Source organism: Papaver somniferum, chromosome 3, assembly GCF_003573695.1.
Source record: "Papaver somniferum cultivar HN1 chromosome 3, ASM357369v1, whole genome shotgun sequence".
In the NCBI taxonomy this organism is placed as follows: Eukaryota; Viridiplantae; Streptophyta; class Magnoliopsida; order Ranunculales; family Papaveraceae; genus Papaver; species Papaver somniferum.
Genome location: NC_039360.1, coordinates 212778869 through 212800381, shown reverse-complemented (window position 1 = coordinate 212800381; position 21513 = coordinate 212778869). Strand labels below are relative to the sequence as shown.

Sequence of the window (21513 nt, the reverse complement as noted above, 5' to 3'; positions counted from 1 at the left end):
ATGCCAAAGACAATGCGTCGAGGCACCGATTATAGCTTCAAATGTTCTGGTTCACGGAATATACCGTGGGGGGCTCACCTAGTTCCTTGGACTCTAAAGAGCCAAAGTAGTAGGATAATTGTATTTTTTTTTTTATGTTTATAGAATTTATTGTGGATCACAGAGCAAATTTTAGGTCACAAAATACATTTTATGTAGAGCTGCACAAGAACCAACCCATCAAACCGAATCTGCGCGCACACGATGTAACCGTGGGCCTTTAAACCAAACCCGCCCATAACGACTTGCTAACTGACTCTAACTATTCTAGAGTAAGAGATACCCTGAATATCATCAACAAGCTTATTGACAATTTCATCTGGTGGATTATCGATCCAAACACCCTCCAAATATCTTTCAGACGTCTTCTTCGCCAAAGTATCGGCCACGAAATTAACTTCTCTATATTGTTGTTCAAAGACAATATCTTCAAACATCCTCTCCATTTCTTCAATGTCTTGTAATAAACCCTTAAGATGCCATGGAGCTTGGACCTCTCCTCTACAAAGTTGGATCGCATATGTCGAGTCGCACTCAACTTCCAGTTTCTTGATCCGCAGTTGGATAGCAGTTTGAAGCCTATCTCTGACCCCCAAACTTCTGCCATATTGCACCCATTTTGGTAGATATGTTTTGCAAAGCCTTCCACGAATGAACCGTCATCATATCTAACAACTCCCCCAATTCCTGCAAAAAGAGAGTTCGAGGACGCGCAATCAGTTAAGCTTAAAACATGTGTATGAATGCTTATTGAATATATGGTAGGTATAAATATAGACATACAAGTAAAAACGCGCAATCAGTTAAGCTTAAAACATGTGTATGAATGCTTATTGAATATATGACAGGTACAAATATAGACATACAAGTAAAAAGATTGGCAGGAAATTCTGAAATAATTCACTGAAACCCAAACCCGGCAGACTCGAATTGAGGCGGTTTGAGACCAAACGAAAGATAGGTCGGGCAAAGTTAGTTGCACTAGCGGTTCCGTCGATAATTTTAGGTGAAACCTGAACCGACCGACGCATATGGAGCTCCAACTTCATAGGTGATGGGGTGGATTTTGGGTCACCACGATCCAACTCGCCCTTATTTTAACAATTTTAAATCAGTTCCACTTTTTCTCGCTAAAACGGAGAAAACCAGAGAAGAAGGAGAAGGAAAATTAGAAATGAACACAATTGTTAAGGTGGTTGATCTTCCAATCAACAAATCGGTTCAATATAGGATTGTGCTTCTCTCGTACCCGGATCCTATCAGGTAGCTTCATGTACATTAAAACAAGCTGCAATCCTCAACCTCCTCTCCTCAAAGAGATTATCCGTTTCGTTCTCTACGTGCACCAACAAATCCCAGCGTAAGCACCGACCCTCTTCAAAATACTCCTCGATTTCTACTTTTGAATTCCTATTATGAAATTGGTTTTGCATGATTTTTTGTTCTGAATTTCATAAATATTGTTGAGTACTTGAGTTAGTAATTGGATTATGGATTTAAACTTTTTTATTTTGTGGAATGACTCTGCCTAACATAGTCGAATGACTCTGTCTGAAATACGAAGCTAAAAGGGGAAATGGAGTTCATACTTACTCTTCCTATTTCTCTCTCCTATGTTTACTAAGAATTCCTTGACCCCCTCTCTCTTAGTGGAGAGGGGTATTTATAGGGTTGATACGTGGGGCCCACCGTCAGAGATAGTTGCAATCTTATCTTCTCGTTCTTTGTACCGATGCCGCTGGTATCCTCGTTCTGAACCGATGCCCCTAATGGCTATGCCAGATGACGATGGGTCACTTCTTTCTCATCCACAGATCGATTGACACGTATCCTATGCCTATGGTATTTCATATTGGTGGTTGGGATGGTCCGCACGCGTCAGACAGATGTCTGATGCCCCTGTCACATCTTCGTCAGTGGAGTTAATCTCCACCGTTGGTCTTGGGTCTGCCTTGAGATGGGATAAAGCAGATCTTTGGGTGCTCTTCAGTACTTCGCGGTGGCTTGTTCCTTCAGTACTCCCTGATCCTGAGCCATTGGATCATCGTGAAGATGAACAGATATAGACGATAGAGGTTTCCTGGATGTTGGGACGTGGCATCGTATCTTGATGACCTAATGTTGCATGTCTTCCATGTGTACTTCCTTCAACACGTGGCGGAAGATTAATCATGTGTATACATATTTAGTAATTGATACATTTTGGATAGAGTTCCTACGAAGCATTGTGCTAGATGTCACTACCGACTTTGAGAGGGAAAGTAAAGAATTGGTAACTTAGCTGATCAAAGATTGTACAGTGCATTATATACAGTTTTTTGGATATGATTTTGACTCCAAGATCAGGAGACTGCAAAAAATGATGAAACCTTTGTCCAACATATAAACTGCTCTTTTAACTCATGTTTGATGAGGTTCATAATATTCAATGTTTGATTCTGATTCGTGGTGGAAGTCCACCCTGTCCGCAACATGTTACGAATTGTCATCTATCGTGGAAGGGTTGTTCCTGATAGTACAACAGATCATACTAATAGTAGAATTGCGAATGCAGTTTCAGGGAGGGTTCTCCTGTTTGTAGTAATTTTTAGGGGATTTTAATAAAGTGCCACACTTCCAATTTGCAGTTTAAGAAAATGACACCGTTTTTTTCAGAGTTTATTTAATGCCACACGTTTGACCTTTTCCATCCAAAAAAAATGTTGCCATCAGTTAGTGCATAGGTGGCATTTATCCAGCTTAGTAAAAGACATATACACCCTCAAATCTGTCACAGCTCATCTCTGCTTAAACATCTCAACTCCATTTACTCCAGCCATCACCCTGTAATCTGGCATACTCATCTTCACCAGGACCACGACCGGCTTAACCTCCTTTCTTCATTTCCAACAATCTCTGCCTGCGAACACATCAGAACTACCACCAAACTGCAGCGGCAACAATACCAGCTGCACCATTTCATCTCATAAACATACATCTCCTCATACCATTTCCAGTGCCAATTCAATTTCATTACCAGCAAATCTGTTACTCATCTCGCTTGCAATCTCGCCATGTCCAGTTCAACAGCATCATACCCATCCGTAATCCATCACCGATTCCTCCTTGTTCTTGGGTTCACTGCACCTGCAACATCCACCAGTAAAACTCTCCAGCATCAACACTGTCATGTCACCTGTCCTAGCATTCATCTAAGTCACCAAATACCCATGGAACTCTGTAGCAACACTTCAGTTCCATGGCAATTCATCACCAACCATCGCAGTCATTTTCTCTTGCTTCATCTCAAGAGCCTACAACAACTCCCTGCAGCTCCTGTGACATTAACCAAGCACAAACCACCTTCAATTCTGTTGCAACTACCACTGCAAAACACACCTGCAATTCCAGCTCAAACCTATCTTCAGTTCATCTATAATATCAACAGCAACATCATTTCCTCAAGTACCATCAATGGCAGTAGCAGGAGTGTCTTCTTATCCCTTGTTCTCATCAACTTCCTTTCCTTGAGGATGTTCTTCACTGAACCCTAAAATTCAATTCGATATTAATTTCATCCCCAAAATCACTCAAAACTCGAATCCGAGTTGAACTCATCTTCTATTCAACAACTTTCAGCAACATCCCTTGTACACAGGCTCAACTGGTAGAAACTGAGCTTGAAGAGGTGAAGAAAAATCCATTTAGGACTTTTATCGAACACCTAATGTGCCATTCTCATCTTGGTGTAACATTGAAATTTCTAGCGCTTCTAAACTCACTGAAACACCTGCAAATTCAATTCACAACAAACCCATAGTTCAGAAACTATTCAACAATCATAAATCTCCAAATCCAGTCCAAATTATCAACCAACAAGACCATTATCTTCACTGGTTTAATTGGTCTTCAAACTCCATCAACTGCTCAGCATTTCGAACTCATTTCAGCCTGGAAGTCGAGATATAAAAGCTCTTGATAGACCCTGGCAAATACCCATTGTAGGCTCTGAAAAATGATTCACGGAAGCAACACATTTCCTCCTGTTATTCTTTTCTTTTTTTGTTTACCGGTGATAAAGACGGTGAACCCATGACTAGTATAATAGGGTTTTCAAGGGTAAATATGTAAATCACGAAAGATTCTTTTGACCGAGTCAGCGAAAAAGACCAAGTGTGTGGGTCCTGACGGAAAAACTAACGGTTGTGGCATTTAATAAACTCTGGAAAAAACGGTGGCATTTTCTTGAATCGGGATTTGCAAGTGTGGCAGTTTGTTAAAAATCCCTAATTTTTACTCTGCTTATGGAAACATATCTTGTTGGAGGCTAATGTCAAATGTAATTATTTTTTCACGCTATTTGAGAACTTATGCAGATGGTGCCTTCCAGATGGTGCTGCATAGGATATGAACCACCTACATATCTAAAATTGAGCTCAGGCCAAACAAAGTTTATATTTTCTGCTGAAAACTCCCACAACTTCTAATATACTTTTACATTTACTTCCGGAAGGGTCTTCAGATACAGGTAACAATGTCTTTGTCTGAAGCCACGGTATCCTTCTTTTGGTCGCTTACCAAATAGGGAGTTTCAGTTGTTCAAGGCCACAGAAAAACAACCCATGTTAGTAACTTCGCTGTAATAGTTAGTGGAAGGGAGGGGTCGAACACATACTGTATGCATATCTGACAACTCTGTGCAGGTAGTGTAATCTGCTGTTAAATGACGCAGTGATTTTACAGAGACAATTGTGACAAAAATTCTCTTATCTGCATGTCAGACTCAATGATGATTATCCATTGCAGAGGACTTGTGCGTGTGTCTTCTTTTGGATTGGATTTGTTTCATATTGACCATTAGATGCCTAGACTTCTCTTTACTTTTGATCCAATTCAATCTCCCTACTCTCCTTAAAAGGTCTAGCAATTTGATGTTTAGCTAATTTAGGACCCCTACTTATGTGCTTGCGTGAATGGGCTGACAATATTCAACCCTTGGTTTCGAATGATGCTGAATTTCCATACTGTGTACACTTTCAGATAGTTCCGTTCATATATGTATCACGCCTTGAATGATAGAAATTGGTATTTGACATCTTAACTCTACTTATCAGTATCTCGTGAACATTTCTTCACTGTTTTAGAATTTGAATGCCCCCAGATTTCATGAAATAACCAAATCTATAAGATTCGTTTTCTTCCAAAGGTTCTCAAATCATTATTTCCACTGCATCTTCGATATCTTTATCCCATTGTTGTGTTATCATTGCAGGTTTCAGTGTAGAGACATACAATCGAAGGCCTACCCTTCCAAGACACCAACACACGATGCGTGGATAAAGAATTAGCTTCAGCTACGGTGATGAATTATGGGGGATTAACATCAGCTGAGGTTTGCATATTTGTTCCCAAGTTGTAGCTAAGGTTTTCATCTTGAATATTAGTTAGTACACAAATTTGAATTTGCCGCTTCAACTAGTCCGATGATTTGAACCTCTCACGTGTTTCATTATGCACAACAATTTATTAGTTTGTTTTTAAATTCTGAGTTCGCGCCACTTCAAGTGGTCCAATCTTAACTAACTCGTATCTAATTATGAAAAACAAGTAAGATACGAAGAATTGGTTCACTGAGTTCATGTCCATCTCAAGTAGTTTTTACTAACTAGTACAGTAATTTCATTAATATACGTATGTATGCAGTAAGAACAAGAAAAGCTATGCTAGTTTGAATAAGAAAAACTACCAGAACTTTCAAGATGCACAAGACTCTGGAATATACTCTATTCAGTCGTCTTATAGTTAAGCTTCAATATCATATCATCATCATATTTATCGCCATCATCGTTTCATCCGTAAAATGCAATTCATCTGAAACAGCCATCTGAATCATCTGAACCAGTTGACTCATCAGAGTTGTCCGAGTGATCTGAGCTCTCCGAGTTATCTGAGTCATCTGACTCTTCTCTTTTCTTCTTACTTCCTTTTTTCTTCTTCATCTCTTCTTTTTTCTTCTTGGCCTTTTGTGTTTCTTTGGTATCAGATCCTGATTTCTTCGTGGTATCTTTTCCTTTGTTTTCGTTGTTCTTCGTATGCAATCTCTTCTTCAGCTGTTCGACCACATTTCTCATACCCGAGTCTGGATCTTCATCATAACTCATTAAACACTCTGCAACATCAGCTGGTGTAATCTCAAGTACGCTCAGTAGTTCTTCAACTTCTTTCATCAACTCATGTTCTTCGAGTTTCAAATAATTCTTTGCCAAAACCTTAAACGATTCCATATTACAATAAGAAAGCAAAATATGTTTGTCCATTCGACCCGACCTCAGCAAAGCCGGATCGAGTTTCTCCTTATGATTCGTTGTAAATATAATCAACCTTTCTCCGGCACAAGGTGACCAAAGTCCATCAACAAAGTTCAAAACACCAGACAATCTCACAGAATTACTGTGATTGTAATTGCAACTGCAAGATGAAACTTAGCTTATATAAAGACAACTCTCTTTATTGATGTTTAGAAAATCTCTCAAAACTAAACACAAGCTCTAATCTTGCTCATATGATCAACCACAACTTTGGTGATCATAAATATATATAGAACTATGAATTCCTTTTCCTAGTCATATTACCTTATTACATGTCTTTCATTTTCTTAGAACTAGATAACTTCTAATTCCCTTAGGATTACATCAATTTCCTAATCTTGTCCTAACCATCTTGTTAGTGACTTCTATGTTTAAGTTTAACCAACATTCTCCCTGTTAAGCTTCAACCTTACCCGTGACATATCTTGTACTCCAATCAATTGTCTCATTTCTTCAAACTTGATCCGAGCTAATGCCTTTGTCAATATATCTGCCTTCTGCTCAGTTCCAGGTATGTGTTCTACGTTAATGACCTCCTTCTCGATGCATTCTCGTATGAAATGATACCTTTTGTGAATGTGTTTCGTCTTCCCATGAAACACTGGATTTTTAGCGAGTGCAATTGCAGACTTATTATCAATCTTGATGAGAACTTTTTGAGGTTCTCTTTCTTTGATTTCACCCAACAGTTCTTGAAGCCATATTGATTGTTTAGCTGCTTCTGTTGCAGCCATAAACTCAGCTTCACAGGATGAGAGGGCAACAGTGTCTTTCTTCTGTGAACAACATGTAATAGGTGCTTCTCCTAGATAAAATATATGACCAGTTGTACCTTTTCCATCATCTTGGTCAATATTATGACTGCTGTCACTATACCCAACAATTCATTTTAATCCTCCTCGACCATACTTCAATCCACAGCTGATTGTTCCTCTTAGATATCTCAATATCTGCTTTATTACATCACCATGAAACTTGCGTGGACTCTGCATATAACGGCTTGCTACTCCCACAGAGAAAGCCAAATCTGGTCTTGTGTGTAATAAGTATCTTAGGCATCCAACATTTCTTCTATAACTCGTTGAATCAATCTCTGCTTCTTTTTGTGCCTTTGAAACTTTAAGTCCAAACTCCATTGGTATCTTAGTTGGATTACAAGTTTCAAGTCCTGCTTCTTTCAGAATTCTCCTTGCATAAGCTTCTTGTTTAATCTGAATCCCATCTACTCCTTGATGGACTTCTATGCCAAGGTAATAAGTGAGTTTTCCAAGGTCTGACATCTCAAACTTTGATGACATTTCTCTCTTGAACTCATTGATCACCTTAAGGGAGTTGCCAGTCAAAAATAGATCATCTACATAGACTGCAATCACAAGAAGCGTTCCCTTTTCTTCTCTTCTGTATACTGATGTTTCTTTAGAGCACTTAACAAATCTGATTTCTCTTAAGATTTGATCTAACTTTGTATTCCAGGATGGAGGAGCTTCTCTTAGACCATATAGAGCTTTTGATAACTTATAAACCTTATGCTCTTGTACTTTTACTTCAAAACCTTCTGGTTGTTCAACATACACATCTTCTCGCAATTCACCATGTAAGAATGTTGTCTTAACGTCTAAGTGGTAAATTTCCCATGAGTTTGATGCTGCTTCTGCTATTAAGAGACGAATTGTCTCTAGTCTAGCAACTGGTGCGAAAACTTCATCAAAGTCTATGTCTGATTCTTGAACGTATCCCTTAGCTACAAGTCTTGCCTTATATTTGTTGACAATACCATCAGCATTCCGTTTTATTTTGAAGATCCACTTAAGACCAATCACTTTTACCCCACCTGGCTTATCAACTAGAAACCAAGTCTTGTTTCTGTTGATTGAAATAATTTTTTCTCTACATGCTTGTGTCCATTTAGTCGAGACCTTTGCTTCCTGAAAATTCATTGGTTCATCATTAACAGAAAGTAGCATAATCTCACATTCTTCTGCAGCTTGAAGAACATAATCCTCCGGATACTATGGCTTTTGTATCTGTCTTGTTGATTTTCGCAGTGGAATGGGTTGAGTTATTTCATCGATCTCTTCTTCTTCTTCTTCTTCTTCTTCGTTATTCTCAGTGTTTTCATTATTCTCTTCTTCTTCTTGATTAACTAATGATGGATCCCTACTTGGTCCATCATTAGTTTCTTTCCAGTTCTAGTTTGCTTTTTCATCGAATACCGCATCTTGACTCACTATTACTCTTTTCGTTGTTGGATTGAATAATCTGTAAGCTTTGGATCTAGGCTCAATTCCTAGATGCACAAGATTCTGAGATCGATCATCCAGTTTCTTAAGAGTTGCAGAATCAACTTTTGCGTATGCTTTGCAACCAAACACTCTTAAATGATCTATGTTTGGTTTTCTCTTTCGCAAACTTTCATATGGAGTCATGTCTTTCAGAGCTTTCGTAGGTATCCTATTTATTAGGTATGTGGAGTGTCGTACAACTTCTCCCCATAGATAATTAGGTACCTGCATAGCCTTTAAAGAACTTTTTGTCATCTCCATTAGAGTCTTGTTTCTCCTCTCCGCCACTCCGTTTTGTTGTGGTGTATATGGTGCTGTGAGTTGCCTTTTGATTCCATTTGACTCACAGAACTTGTTGAACTCTACGGAAGTGAACACTCCTCCTCTATCAGTTCTAAGCATTTTGACCTCCTCTTTTAACTCCTTTTCTATCAGATTTCTGAAAGCTTTGAATCTGTCAAATGCTTCACTCTTTTCTTTCATAAGAATAGACCACATATATCTTGAGAAGTCATTTATAATAACAAATATGTATTTGTTATTTGCAAGGGTTTGTGGTGTAATAGGACCACATAAATCAGCATGAAGAAGCTCTAATGGCTTTGAGGCTATGAATGTTGTTGCTTTTGGGAAACCTTGACGAGTTTGTTTCCCAACTAAACATGATTCACAGATTTTTGCGTCATCATTTATCTGTGGTAGTCCTCGAACCATCTTGTTATGAGACATTGCCTTTAAAGTTCTAAGGCTTATGTGTCCTAACCTTGCGTGCCACTTCCATGTCTGATCTTCCAGTCTCATATTCATACACAATGGCCTTCCAATCATGAGACTTATCTTGTAGAGTCTATTCTGTGAGCGTGAGACTCTAACTAAAAGTCTTCCACTTGGGTCATTAGATAATCTCGTCGCATTCTAACATCACATCCAACTTCTGTAGCTTGTCCTAAACTTAGAATGTTGCTTTGTAAGTTTGGGATGAAGTAGATGTTTGTGACAAGCTTCTGTTCTCCGATCTTGCTCTGAAATAGAATTGATCATTTCCCTTCAATTTCTACAGAATATCCATCCCCGAACTTCACTTGTCCTTTGATTTTCTCATTGAGTCCAGAAAAGTAGTGTCTCTTACCAGTCATGTGATTGCTGGCTCCATTATCTAAATACCAGATTCCTTCTTCACCATCCTTTGATTCGTAGTTCTTTGGTATTAGTTTCCCTTCTTTTAAGAATACAACTTCGTGCATGAAAAGAGCTGTATCTGCTTCCCTTGTTTCATTCTTGTTTGCTTCTTCCATCTTTTGTATTCTTTCAGGGCATACAGAGGAGAAGTGTCCTGGTTTATCACATCTGTAACAAATAATGTTTGATCTATCCTTCTTTTCTTTCCCTTGGTTTTGATCATTCTGACTTGTTGTTCTATCTTGTGAGTTAAACCTTCCTCCCCTTCCTCGGCCTCTGTTTCCTCTACCACCTCTTCCACGACCTCTTCCTCTTGTCGCAGAGTTTTGTTGGTAAGAGTTTGTGTACAAGAGTTTTCCTTGAGTTTCTCCATTGTTTTCTTCTTCAAGGATTCTTTCTTCATATGCTTTCAATCTTCCAATTATATCTTCATAGCTAGTCTTCTTTAAATCTAAGACTTGTTCGAGAGAAGCTATGATATGAATATACTTGGATCTTGGTAAACTATTGAGAAACTTCTTTACCTGTTTATCTTCATCAATGGATTGTCCAAGTGACGCAGCTTTTGAGGCTATCTCTGATAGCTTTCCTGCAAAGCTATCAATAGTATCAGTGTCTTTCATCTTCACTCTTTCAAATTCAGACATTAAGGTTTGCAGACGGGCTTCTTTAACTCGATCATCTCCGAGATTACGTGCCTTTATTGCATCCCAAATTTTCTTTGAAGTTTCCTGTTCACCAACTTGTAGAACAAGACATTCTGGTATTGCTTGAAAGAGTAATCCAATGGCAACATTGTTTTTGTCTGGGTCCAATGTACCAGGATCAATTGTTTCCCAAACTTTGTAGATTTTCATCAGTACCTTCATTCTCATGGCCCATACTGTGTAGTTTGTGGCGTTGAGGATTGGAACTTGTATTGATGGTGGCGCGAACTGTTTTGCACCCACAATGGTGGTTTCGTTTTCCATGGCTCAGAAACAAGCTCTGATACCAATTAATGGCAACTGCAAGATGAAACTTAGCTTATATAAAGACAACTCTCTTTATTGATGTTTATAAAATCTCTCAAAACTAAACACAAGCTCTAATCTTGCTCATATGATCAACCACAACTTTGGTGATCATATATATATAGAACTATGAATTCCTTTTCCTAGTCCTATTACCTTATTACATGTCTTTACTTTTCTTAGAACTAGATGACTTCTAATTCCCTTAGGATTACATCAATTTTCTAATCTTGTCCTAACCAGCTTGTTAGTGACTTCTATGTTGAAGTTTAACCAACACATTGTTCCTTCTGCGCTTGTTTTTCTTTTTCCGGTTCTCAATATGTATTGAACAATCAATATCTTCAACCACAATAATTGATTTGCTTGAAGTGTTTATTAACAGCTCTCTTAAATCTTCATTCTTACTAAAGGAAGTTAATTCCATGTCATATATATCAAATTCCAAGTAATTAGCAATGGCAGCAATCAAACTTGTTTTTCCTGTTCCAGGAGGACCATAGAGAAGGTAATCTCTTTTCCATGCTTTTCCAACTCTAGTATAAAACTCACTTCTGCTCACAAATTTCTTTACATCATCTTGAATTTCTTTTTTAAGAGAAGGGTCAATTGCAATTGTATCAAACGTAGAAGGATGACTGAAAAGACAGACCTGTGACCAGCTACCTCCGTCCCGATTGGTGTATAGTTTCTTCCCTCTGTTGTGGAATTTGAAAACTTCTGCTTCTTTGATTATATAAGGAAGATAAGATGAATTCACAACCTCCTTGTATTTGCTATCAAAAGAAACCTCCAAATAGTATCCTCTAGCGCTTTTGTATTCTTTTGTCTCCTCATTCTCTAACAAAGTCCAACTGATACGAATTCCTCTGAAGATATCTTCAATTAGTTGCTTTGTAACCATAGTGTAAGTATGGTTCTTTGCATTCTTGATTTTAGATAGCCTTAGCAATTCGGAAGAAGATGTCTAACACTTCGTACTAAGATATCATTCAACTGCTTTGAAAATAGTGTTATCATAACCGTTTTCGTATTGTTGAATATGTATTGTAAGATACTTTGGTTGAACTTTAGAGAAGAAGTAAGAGTATGAAGTTTTTGCAAGTTGATATATTTCAGGAGGTACTAAATCACTGATGCATACATGGAAGCCATAGATTTCCAATCCGTGGGACCATCTTTCCAGATGGAATCCATTGTCTCTCTCTCAATCTCTAGCTTGCAATGGCGTGAACCTATGAAACACGAAACCGAACTTACAAAGAATACTAAGAAACCGAATTTGCACCGGAAACTGAATAAAAACACAATTTTAATACAAACCAGAAAGAGAACCTTGGTGTTATTCAAGGTTGATCAAATTGGAGATCCCATGTGACTATATATATATATATATATATATATATATATATATCTTGTGAGAGTTTTGCGGCTCAAGTAATATGCAGCTATGTAAGCAAAATATGTTTGTTCTGCCTAAACCTAATTTGGGGCTCAAGTAATTATAATTAATCAATATAATCTTTAAAAGGAAGAAGTTATTGTTAGAAAAATCCCCTTTCATTTAATTTTAAAAAGAAAATAAAAACGTGCAAACACCACTATGATTTAGCACAGATGATAACTTGTCTCGTGGCCATAAAAATTCTTATTTGAATATATTTTATGGGCTTCATCAATTGGATACTAGCTTTTGACAAAGGGTGTTATTCCATTGGGAAAATTAGGGGAGACCTAAAATAAATAATATTTTCATTGTCAGACCCACAATTAATTTTGGGTACCGTGACACTCATAATTATCTGAAAATTTTAAAAACGTATGCATGACGGATTATGCATCCGCATGAAGGGTTATGCATTAGGGGTATAATTGGTAACGCAACTTGGATTAACATATCTAAAAATCCGCGCCTTGGATTTTTACAAATTTTATATCGTTGGAAATCTTTTTAAGAGAGCTACGCAACGAGTACAAACAAGAATATCAAATTTTTGTTTTTCACGAAAAAATCGGAGGTGATCATCATTTTAGGTAAAATTTTCGAAAACTTGATACATAACCATTATGCAGCCACCAAAAAAGATGCATAACACATTCTGCGGACGTATAACAAATTATGCATATTTTTATGCATCTATAACAAGTTATGTAACCATTGTTTTGGTTAATTTTAGTGCGTACATAAAAGAATTTGATGCATAATGCAGTATGCATCCATATTTACGGATGCATATCAGGTTATGCATTTATTTTCTCGATGCATAAAAGATTATCCAACAATTTTCTCGATGCATAATGCATTATGCAGTCATATTTTCGGATGCATAACAGGTTATGCATCCATTTTCTCGACTGCATAACATGTTATGCAGATATTATTATAGGTGCATAACATGTTATGTAGTCTATTTTTTTATTGGTTTCAATAGTAACAAACATCCACGACTTTACTGTGAGCATTGTAACAAAGTAGAACATACAAAATATACGTGTTATAAAATTCATGGGTACCCGAGAAAAGCTAAGGAATGTACTATACTTATTTCATCTTCTCAAAATCCATATATAGATACTGCAACATCAAGTTCACCTTCTCCATTGTTCAATCCCACTCAAGAATAATATTCGCTACTGGCTATGCTTCCCACTAATGTTAGTATGGAAGATTCCCTTAGTGTAAGTTTAGTGGATTGGTAGGGTAATATTTTCAACGGTCTGGTCAAAAGGTAACATCATTCATAATGTACACAACAAGCTAGCAACTATACCAATTTAGTGTAAGTTTGGAGTGTTACGTGTACGTACCTCAATCCACTGCAGCTCTCTCTGCATTCACAAAGTGACCGAGTGAAGCTGAGACGAAAGTGATAACTTGGCAGCTAAATTGCACAATCACTTATACTGTATTCCACCAGTACTAAATAGTAATCACCAGATCTTCCCAAAACAACATTACTAATTCATTCCATTCTTGAATTCAACTCCACAGTGATAGCATAATACCTTGTCTTCCATCACCGAGCATCAGTGCCAGTAATCAACCAATTCTAAATTCAAAACTTCCATCGCTCTTTGTAATCAACATCCACGCCACTGTAATATCTGCTCCATTCCCTAGCCAAGACCTTCCAAGTAATTGCCATCACCAGCTCAAAGCACTCTCGACTGAAATATGGAGGCACTGTACCTCTTTGCCGTACACTCTGCTTTGAACACCAGCCCAGACAACCATCAGTTCATCCACCACCGCCATTTTCTAATTTTCCTTACTAACAGCAACACCATCTCACAGGATCATCTTCTTGTTCTCGGAGTAAAGCTCAAACAAAACCCATTTCCTATAATTTCAACTGCGACCACAATTCTGTCCGAATCACACACTCATATCAATTGTTGCTCAAACAAGATCCTTACTCACCTTTGGAAGAGTTTATGATCAATTCTTTTAATGTTGCTTCTTCAAAATTTCTCCAATCATAATTGAGATCTAAAGCCTGGTATCGAAAATTCCAAATCAAAACCAAAACCTAAAAATAAAAAGTCGAATCAGACTGAACTAAATTTGAACGAAGAAGAGAAAAATTGATGAGAATCAAAAGTTGGAATCTCTGGAACTTGGAGAGAATCTCAATTTGAAACGAAATCTACATCTTCTAATTTATTCTCGCCTCTCCCCGTATATTTTTCTATTTAAAAATAATGGGTCTCCTAATAATCTTTTCTAAATAAATGGGTGCGCCCGTGAGGTTTTTGGACGGTGGGTTTCACAGTGGGAAGAATTCTAAAAATGGGTGTGGCTGTAGTTTCCACTATTCCATTTCGATGGGTCAAACAGAGTAGCAGATTTTTTTGGCAAAAAAAAGCTAGCTAGTAGGAGGAGTGACTTTGATTATGACGAGGATTTAGCTTAGGATGTTCAGTTAGAGCGTCCACAGTGGTGCGAGTATAACCAAAGACCAAAGATTAAAAAAAAAGACCAAATTTGGATTTAGTCCGTCATGTGGCGTAGTGGGAAAAGAGTATATTTGGTCGCGCGTTGATAAAGATTACGCCTGGGATCAGGCGTTGGTAAAGATAACGCCCGACGTGGAGCGTTGGTAAAGATAACGCCCGAGTGGGGTGTTGGTATAGTATACGCTTCAAAAAAAAAAAAAATGGGGCGGAGGTATAAAGCCCGCCCCATGCCAGTTTCAAAAATTTTAAACTTTGAAAATGGAGTGGGGCGTTAAGTATATGAACGCCCCATTTCGCGCGTTAAGTTTATGAACGCCCCATCGGGCGTTATCTTTACCAACGCCCCATTCAGGCGAAGTTTATATGCACGCCTGTTCGTTGGACGTTAACTATACCAACGCGCGATGAATGGCGGAGATTATATCAACGCCCGATGTGTAGCGGAGATTATATTAACGTCCGACTATATTTGGATTTGGTCTTGATCGCCGACCAAATTTGGTATGTATTTTACTCTTTGATCAAATTTTGATCGATGGTCCGTCCCACTACGCCAGCCCACTCGACTAAAAATTTGGGTTTACTCGTCCATTGCAGTTGCTCTTAGCAGTAGCAAATTACCAAGCTCTTAATATAAATTTCTTGGACCAAAAATAAATAAATTACCAAGCGAAAAAACTACCATCGTCTCGAATCCTTTCTATGGCTAGGGGACTCGAATATTTACTACTACTATAAGCAGAACAAAAATAGATCGTTCTTTGATCGGAAAAGACCCAAGTTTAAACTCAACTTAGTTTCGTAACAGAACCAGTTTCAACCACAACTATTTCAGGCTGCGACGCCCAGAATCTTGAAAGGAAGGAGGTGTTCAGGATGTCAGGACAGGATGATCGTCACTTGTCTCAGTTTTTCCTAGATTCTGGTGGAATTGCATCAATGTTATGCAAAAGAAAACTAATACTCAAATAAATGGTACAACAACAACCATTTAATTAACTGGTAAAGTAAATATAGATTTAGAGGGAGTAGCAAATCTAGCTTGCTCATATTCTACGTCTCCTACAATAAACCTGATGTTCAGGAGGAGTTTAAAGTCTGACTAACAGAAATTAAAAGTTAATTTTTTTTACCCAATCGATTACTCCCATCATATTAAGAGTTGCGATATATCCTCCGCAATCAAGTCTTTAAGATCTTTATCACTATCATCTTCTTCTTCTACTTCTTCATAGTCTCTGTCTTCTGCATCATCTTTTTCTTCTTCTTTTGCTTGTTTCTCCATTTCTTGCTTATCATCTCTGAGCAATCTTTGCTTCATTTGTTCATAACCATCTATCTCTTCTTGCTCTTGTTCTTCTTTAATGAGCAATGTCACTTTCTTCCTCATTTCATCATTGAGATCTTCTATGTTGATCAATTTCAGTCTCTTCTTCACTTCTTTAACCACATTTGTCACTCCCACCTCTGCATCATCATCACAACTCATAAGAAACTCTGCGACATCAGCTGGTGTCATTTTAACCAACTCTATCAGTTCTTCAACCTCTTTCATTTTTTCATGTTCTTCTATTAAAAGGTAATTCTTAACCAAAATCTTAAACGCACTGTAACCGCAGAAAGAGAGATTGATATGTTTATCCATTCGTCCAGGTCTCAGTAAAGCAGGATCCAGTTTCTCTTTGTGATTCGTCGTAAATATAATCAATCTCTCTCCAGAACAAGAAGACCAAAGTCCATCAACAAAATTCAAAAGCCCTGACAAACTTAAACTGCTTCCAGTGCTAGTAGTGGTATCTCCTTGAAACTTCATACCGACTTTATTTTCAATCGGATAGACATTCTGCTTCACATTTCGGTTTGAAAGATCTAACGAGCAGTCGATATCTTCAATAACAATCACGGATTTGCTTGTCGTTGCAATCAAGAGCTTTCTTAACTGAGAATTGCTTGTTACAGCTGTTAATTCTATATCGTATATATCAAATTCTAGGAAATTAGCGATGGCGGCGATCATACTAGTCTTTCCTGCAAATCACAAACCTTAATTAGCATATATACTTTAAGCCTGCAAGTAATTTACTCAACAAAGAATACAAACTACATTAATAGATAACGTTTTTCACACAAAAATTACTCGGTATTACTAAAATTTCAGAAGATCGTGAATTTTGGCTGAAGATGACTCCTCGGTCTATATTACTAATAAATACTCGAGGCTAAATTAGTTAAAGAGGGTAAAAACATACAATATAATATCAAACTGTCTGTGACGATGATCTGATTCATCTGAATGAATGTGTAAATGTGTGAAAGACCTTTGGGTAACTAACTTGTTCTCCTGACTTACCTGAATCCTCATCCAGGCTTTGACAGACTCATTCTAAGTCATTTTAGTCCTTACCATGTGATGTTGTTGGAATTAGATGAATGTCATATTATCAATTCAATATACCAAAAACCTTTATCTGAGTAGTAACCAAGTCAGTTTTAGCTAAAACCTGTGAATGACCAATGTCAAATGCCACATTTCTGTTATTTGTACATTCAATGTGCCGAAAGTGAAGGATTACTAAAAATACCCAAGATAAGGCTCAGCAGGCATTACTTTTACTTAATAACCAACTGAAATTTTATGCATGAAAATTTACCAAAACAAATTACAACTAAATTAGATCAAACTCTTTCAGTGACATATCAAAAACAAATCGGTTCAAGATGATGACCTCTGTTGCAACTAAATTTTAAGGTTAATATCGAAGACCTTGGTGCATTCTGGACCCGAGACACTTGAAAAGGAAATATCCAAGTTTAAGACAATGGACCTTGAACAGATTCAAGTCATGCATCTTGTCTAAGGTCTAACTAGACCCAAGCAAGACATTTCATCTAGTTCATTCTCCGTTGAAAGTCTTGCCTAATTTAGACACGAATAAGGCTCTTTCCAAAAAAAATATTCATGAAGGTAGGCTCATTCGACTGGTTGGTGGAGATACGAAGGAAACAAAACAGGAACAGCCTTTGAATTGTAAATCTGAGACACTTAAGACTATGAAATACTCCATAAAACTTGATCCAGTGACCCTTGAATCAGACAAATACGTTTAAGAATATCCCAAGCCATATATTTACACAGATTCAAACATTCCAAAATCAACCTTTGGATTCTGAATCAGACCCATATAGTATGACACTGTCACTTAGATAACTTACCCCCATGATGGTTGATCCGTTCTCAAACCATATAATTTATAACAGGCCTTAGAAATCAAACAAAAGGATCAAAAACATCAAGTGAGATTCACCCATGGAATCATAAAAATAAACAACATTCCATCTACAGCTTATGAAATCTTACATTTCAGTGTACACTTAAAATCAGCATGTTATCTACTTCGTACCCAAAATCAGCATTTGAACCAATTCAATTCAGATATTCCGTAAAACAACCAAAAATCAGGTAGTCAGATTCATATAGAATCAGCAAATTAACAAAAACAGCCTATTGATTTCAAAGTACTAGTGAAAGCAGTGATAAACTCTAAACTAAGCCCAAAATTAATAAATGAAGATATCAAAACAATAAACCCCTAATAAGAATAACAAGAAATGAGTGGAATTAAGTATTATACCTGTTCCTGGTGGACCATAAAGAAGATACCCTCTTTTCCATGACCTCCCAACTCTAGTATAATAATCTTTCCTGCTAACAAACTTCTCTAAATCCCCTTTAATCTCTTTTTTAAGAACAGGATCGATCGCGATCGTATCGAAAGTTGACGGATGTTTAAAATAAGAAACCTGTGACCAAACAGAACTACTATGACCAGACCCCTCACCAGCACTATTAGTATACAACAATTTCCCTCTATTCTTAAACTTATATTCCTCAGCTTGTCTTATCACATAAGGTAAATATCTCCCATGAACAAATTCTTTCTTCTTCTCATCAAAACAAAGTTCAAAATACCGATTAATCTTCGTCGAATTCTCGTAAGAACTCGACGATCTACGAAACGTAGATGATTCAGTACTAGAAACTAGAAATGACCATTTAAATTTCACACCCTCGAAAGTATCAGTCAAGGTTTGGTTAGGAACCATGTTGTAGTTAAGTGTCTGCGAGTTTCTGAGTCTTGAGAGTTTAAGAACATTTGTTGATGATGAGAAACATTTAGAACTCAGGTAAGTTTGGATTGAAGTGAAGATATCGTTCATGAAATTGCCATTGTCGTATTCTTCGATTTGGATAGTGAGGGTGTTCCGGCTATGGAAAGTGAAGATTCTGGAGAAACGAGTTTTCAGGAAATAATAGATTTCTGGTGGGAGTAATTCACGAAGTGCTGTTCTTATGAACATCAGAGTTGCGTATAATGAACCCATTGATCTCCAATCGAAAAAAGAACCCATTCCTCCTGGCATCATGATGATGATCACAAGAACAAGAACTACTGCTGCTGCAAGTTTGATGAGGAGGAAATGAGGGAGAGTAAGAATCCCTAGTTTTTAGGGTTTTAATAAGTGATAAGAGGAAAGTGAAGCGTTATGAATTTCACTTTTTATTTTCATGTGATTTGGGAGGGAGTACAACAGAGGGTGCAGAACAATAATTGTACTTTGCACTTTGAAACTCTTAATTGACAAGTATTCGATGTACTTGATATCTATTGTACTATTAAATGATAAGGGGATACATGCTTCAATGTTGCACACATTGGAACAATGTTGGCAGGATGAGCGGTACATCCAATGCCAATACCATCACAAACTCTCTGTACTGGTCTTATGTGCCTTTCTAGGCCTAAGCTTTTTCTATAAAAAAAAAAAACACACACACATTGGAATGGGTTACCAAATTCTGTATTGAAGTATTTGTTTTTACTTGGTACCGTTGATCCCCGTTGAATTTGGTTAATCTAGTACTAGTATCTTTACATTTTTAGGGGTAAATGTAGTGACTGCCTATAGGGATTTTACATTTTTAGTGGCAAAACTTGTTCTCTGTTGATGTAAAATTAGATTCAACTGGCCGGATGAAAAGATAAGAATGTTTGGAAAAAAATTCTAGCTTTGTAATTACTGCAGCGATCTAGAATCCGACAATAACTCTATGATCCTTTTAACGTTTGTACACTGTCGGGAAAATGAGAAAATGAATGATCCTTTTAATGACCATTAATTCCTCATAATAATAAATACCTCAAAAATCATGCTAATAAATATACTTATATTGATGTTGGTTCATAATCAAAATGTATAATAATTATATAATGGACATTAGTATTAGCCAGGGTAGGTGTTGGTGAGTGATCCTGGTGGTGATGATAGGTGTTGGTGCATGGTGATTTTTCTTTTTCTTTTTTTTTCTTCTTCGCCTTGACATGATCAAAGCGCAGAACAAAAACTGAATGGAGTCGAGTTAAATAATGTCATGGGCGATATATGAAAGCATCGCAAAATATGATGATACCTATGTTTTTTGTCTACTAGGCTTCTGTTTAAAATATATTTAGCGATGCTATTTTAGCTAAGAAGACGAGGTAACCGGCCAACGTCTACTTTGTGATTGTTAAGAACAAGATAAGTATGACATTCTGTTAAGGATCGAGCAAGAGAGATGAGAGCATAAACGCACGGAAACAATAGATTGTTAAGAAAAGAAAAATAGTGACTATTATCTTTTGTCATCTCTCACAAATGATTATGGATCATTATTTTTTGTCATCTCTCACAATCTTTTAATCACATTCATTTGTAGAAGGTTGCCACTTGCATTGTGACTATTATGTATGATAAAAAAACATGTATGTGTTGTGTTCGCAAATTTGAGAGTGACATTTTCTTCATGTTAGCTTCACACACAATTTGTTAGTCAGCTAGTGGCACCTTTCTAGATTCATAAACAGAAAATGAGTCATTTGTCCAAATATTTTTAAAACATGATTTTAATGGACGAGTAAAAATTAGTATGGATGAAATGGACACCAAAAAAATAGCAAGGATGAAACTGGATTCATCCTGGCTTAAACATAAAAAAGATGGGTTATTTTGTTTTTGGTACTCAAGTTTTGTCCAGCTTTTGAGTTTGGTCTAACATTTGTCCAGCTTGGCGTTTGGTACCTGAAACAGACGTTGACCCACGTTGACCATGTCAAATGATGACGTGTACTTACTTTCTGTTAACTAAATATCTAATTACAAAAGTATATTTGACTTTATTAACAATGACCAAGTAAGTCCTTAACACAGTTTACACGTGGACTATTTTTGTCCGTCCAAAAAATGAAGGGCTAAGATTAAAGAAATCTGTTGTACGATGTTCTTCCCCAAATTGAAATTGAAGAACCCTAAAAATTTGGCAGTTCCCTTCTTGATTCCACCTATCACTATCTCCGCAACACCACCAACACAAATTTCATTTTTGCTGTCGTTAATCCATCAATCAAATCTGCTCTTTCTCATAGCACAGTTCCATTTGCATTCGATTTTGGATCACACATAAAACCCCCAATTTGAATTTCCATGATTGTTGTACCACAATGGATATCACCCATGAATGGATGTTTAATCTCATCTCTAATTCACGTTTAAGCTCTACCCCACCAAGGTAATCAGGAGAACCACCACTGTAAACACCCAATTTTAGACGACAGACGAACCCTAGCTTCCTACCATAAACACCCTTGTAACCGCTCT

General features: G+C 37.2%; 2 protein-coding genes across 2 annotated transcripts; both read right to left on the bottom strand.

Moving 5' to 3' along the window:
* Positions 1-287: 287 nt before the first annotated feature.
* On the bottom strand, positions 288-14116 carry LOC113360607 (AAA-ATPase At3g50940-like). The gene is given in 7 exon segments (XM_026604101.1): positions 288-639; positions 2910-2938; positions 3117-3230; positions 3337-3417; positions 6138-6486; positions 11139-11993; positions 14010-14116. Coding segments are annotated over 7 exon segments (1887 nt in total).
* Positions 14117-15759: 1643 nt separating this feature from the next.
* LOC113358584 (AAA-ATPase At3g50940-like) lies at positions 15760-19409 on the bottom strand. Its single transcript, XM_026602184.1, has 2 exons — positions 18450-19409; positions 15760-16845 (listed from the first exon to the last, which is right to left on the bottom strand). The coding sequence occupies exons 1-2, from the start codon at positions 19240-19242 to the stop codon at positions 15968-15970; spliced, it is 1671 nt and encodes a 556-aa protein (XP_026457969.1). The 5' UTR covers positions 19243-19409; the 3' UTR covers positions 15760-15967.
* Positions 19410-21513: the final 2104 nt, after the last annotated feature.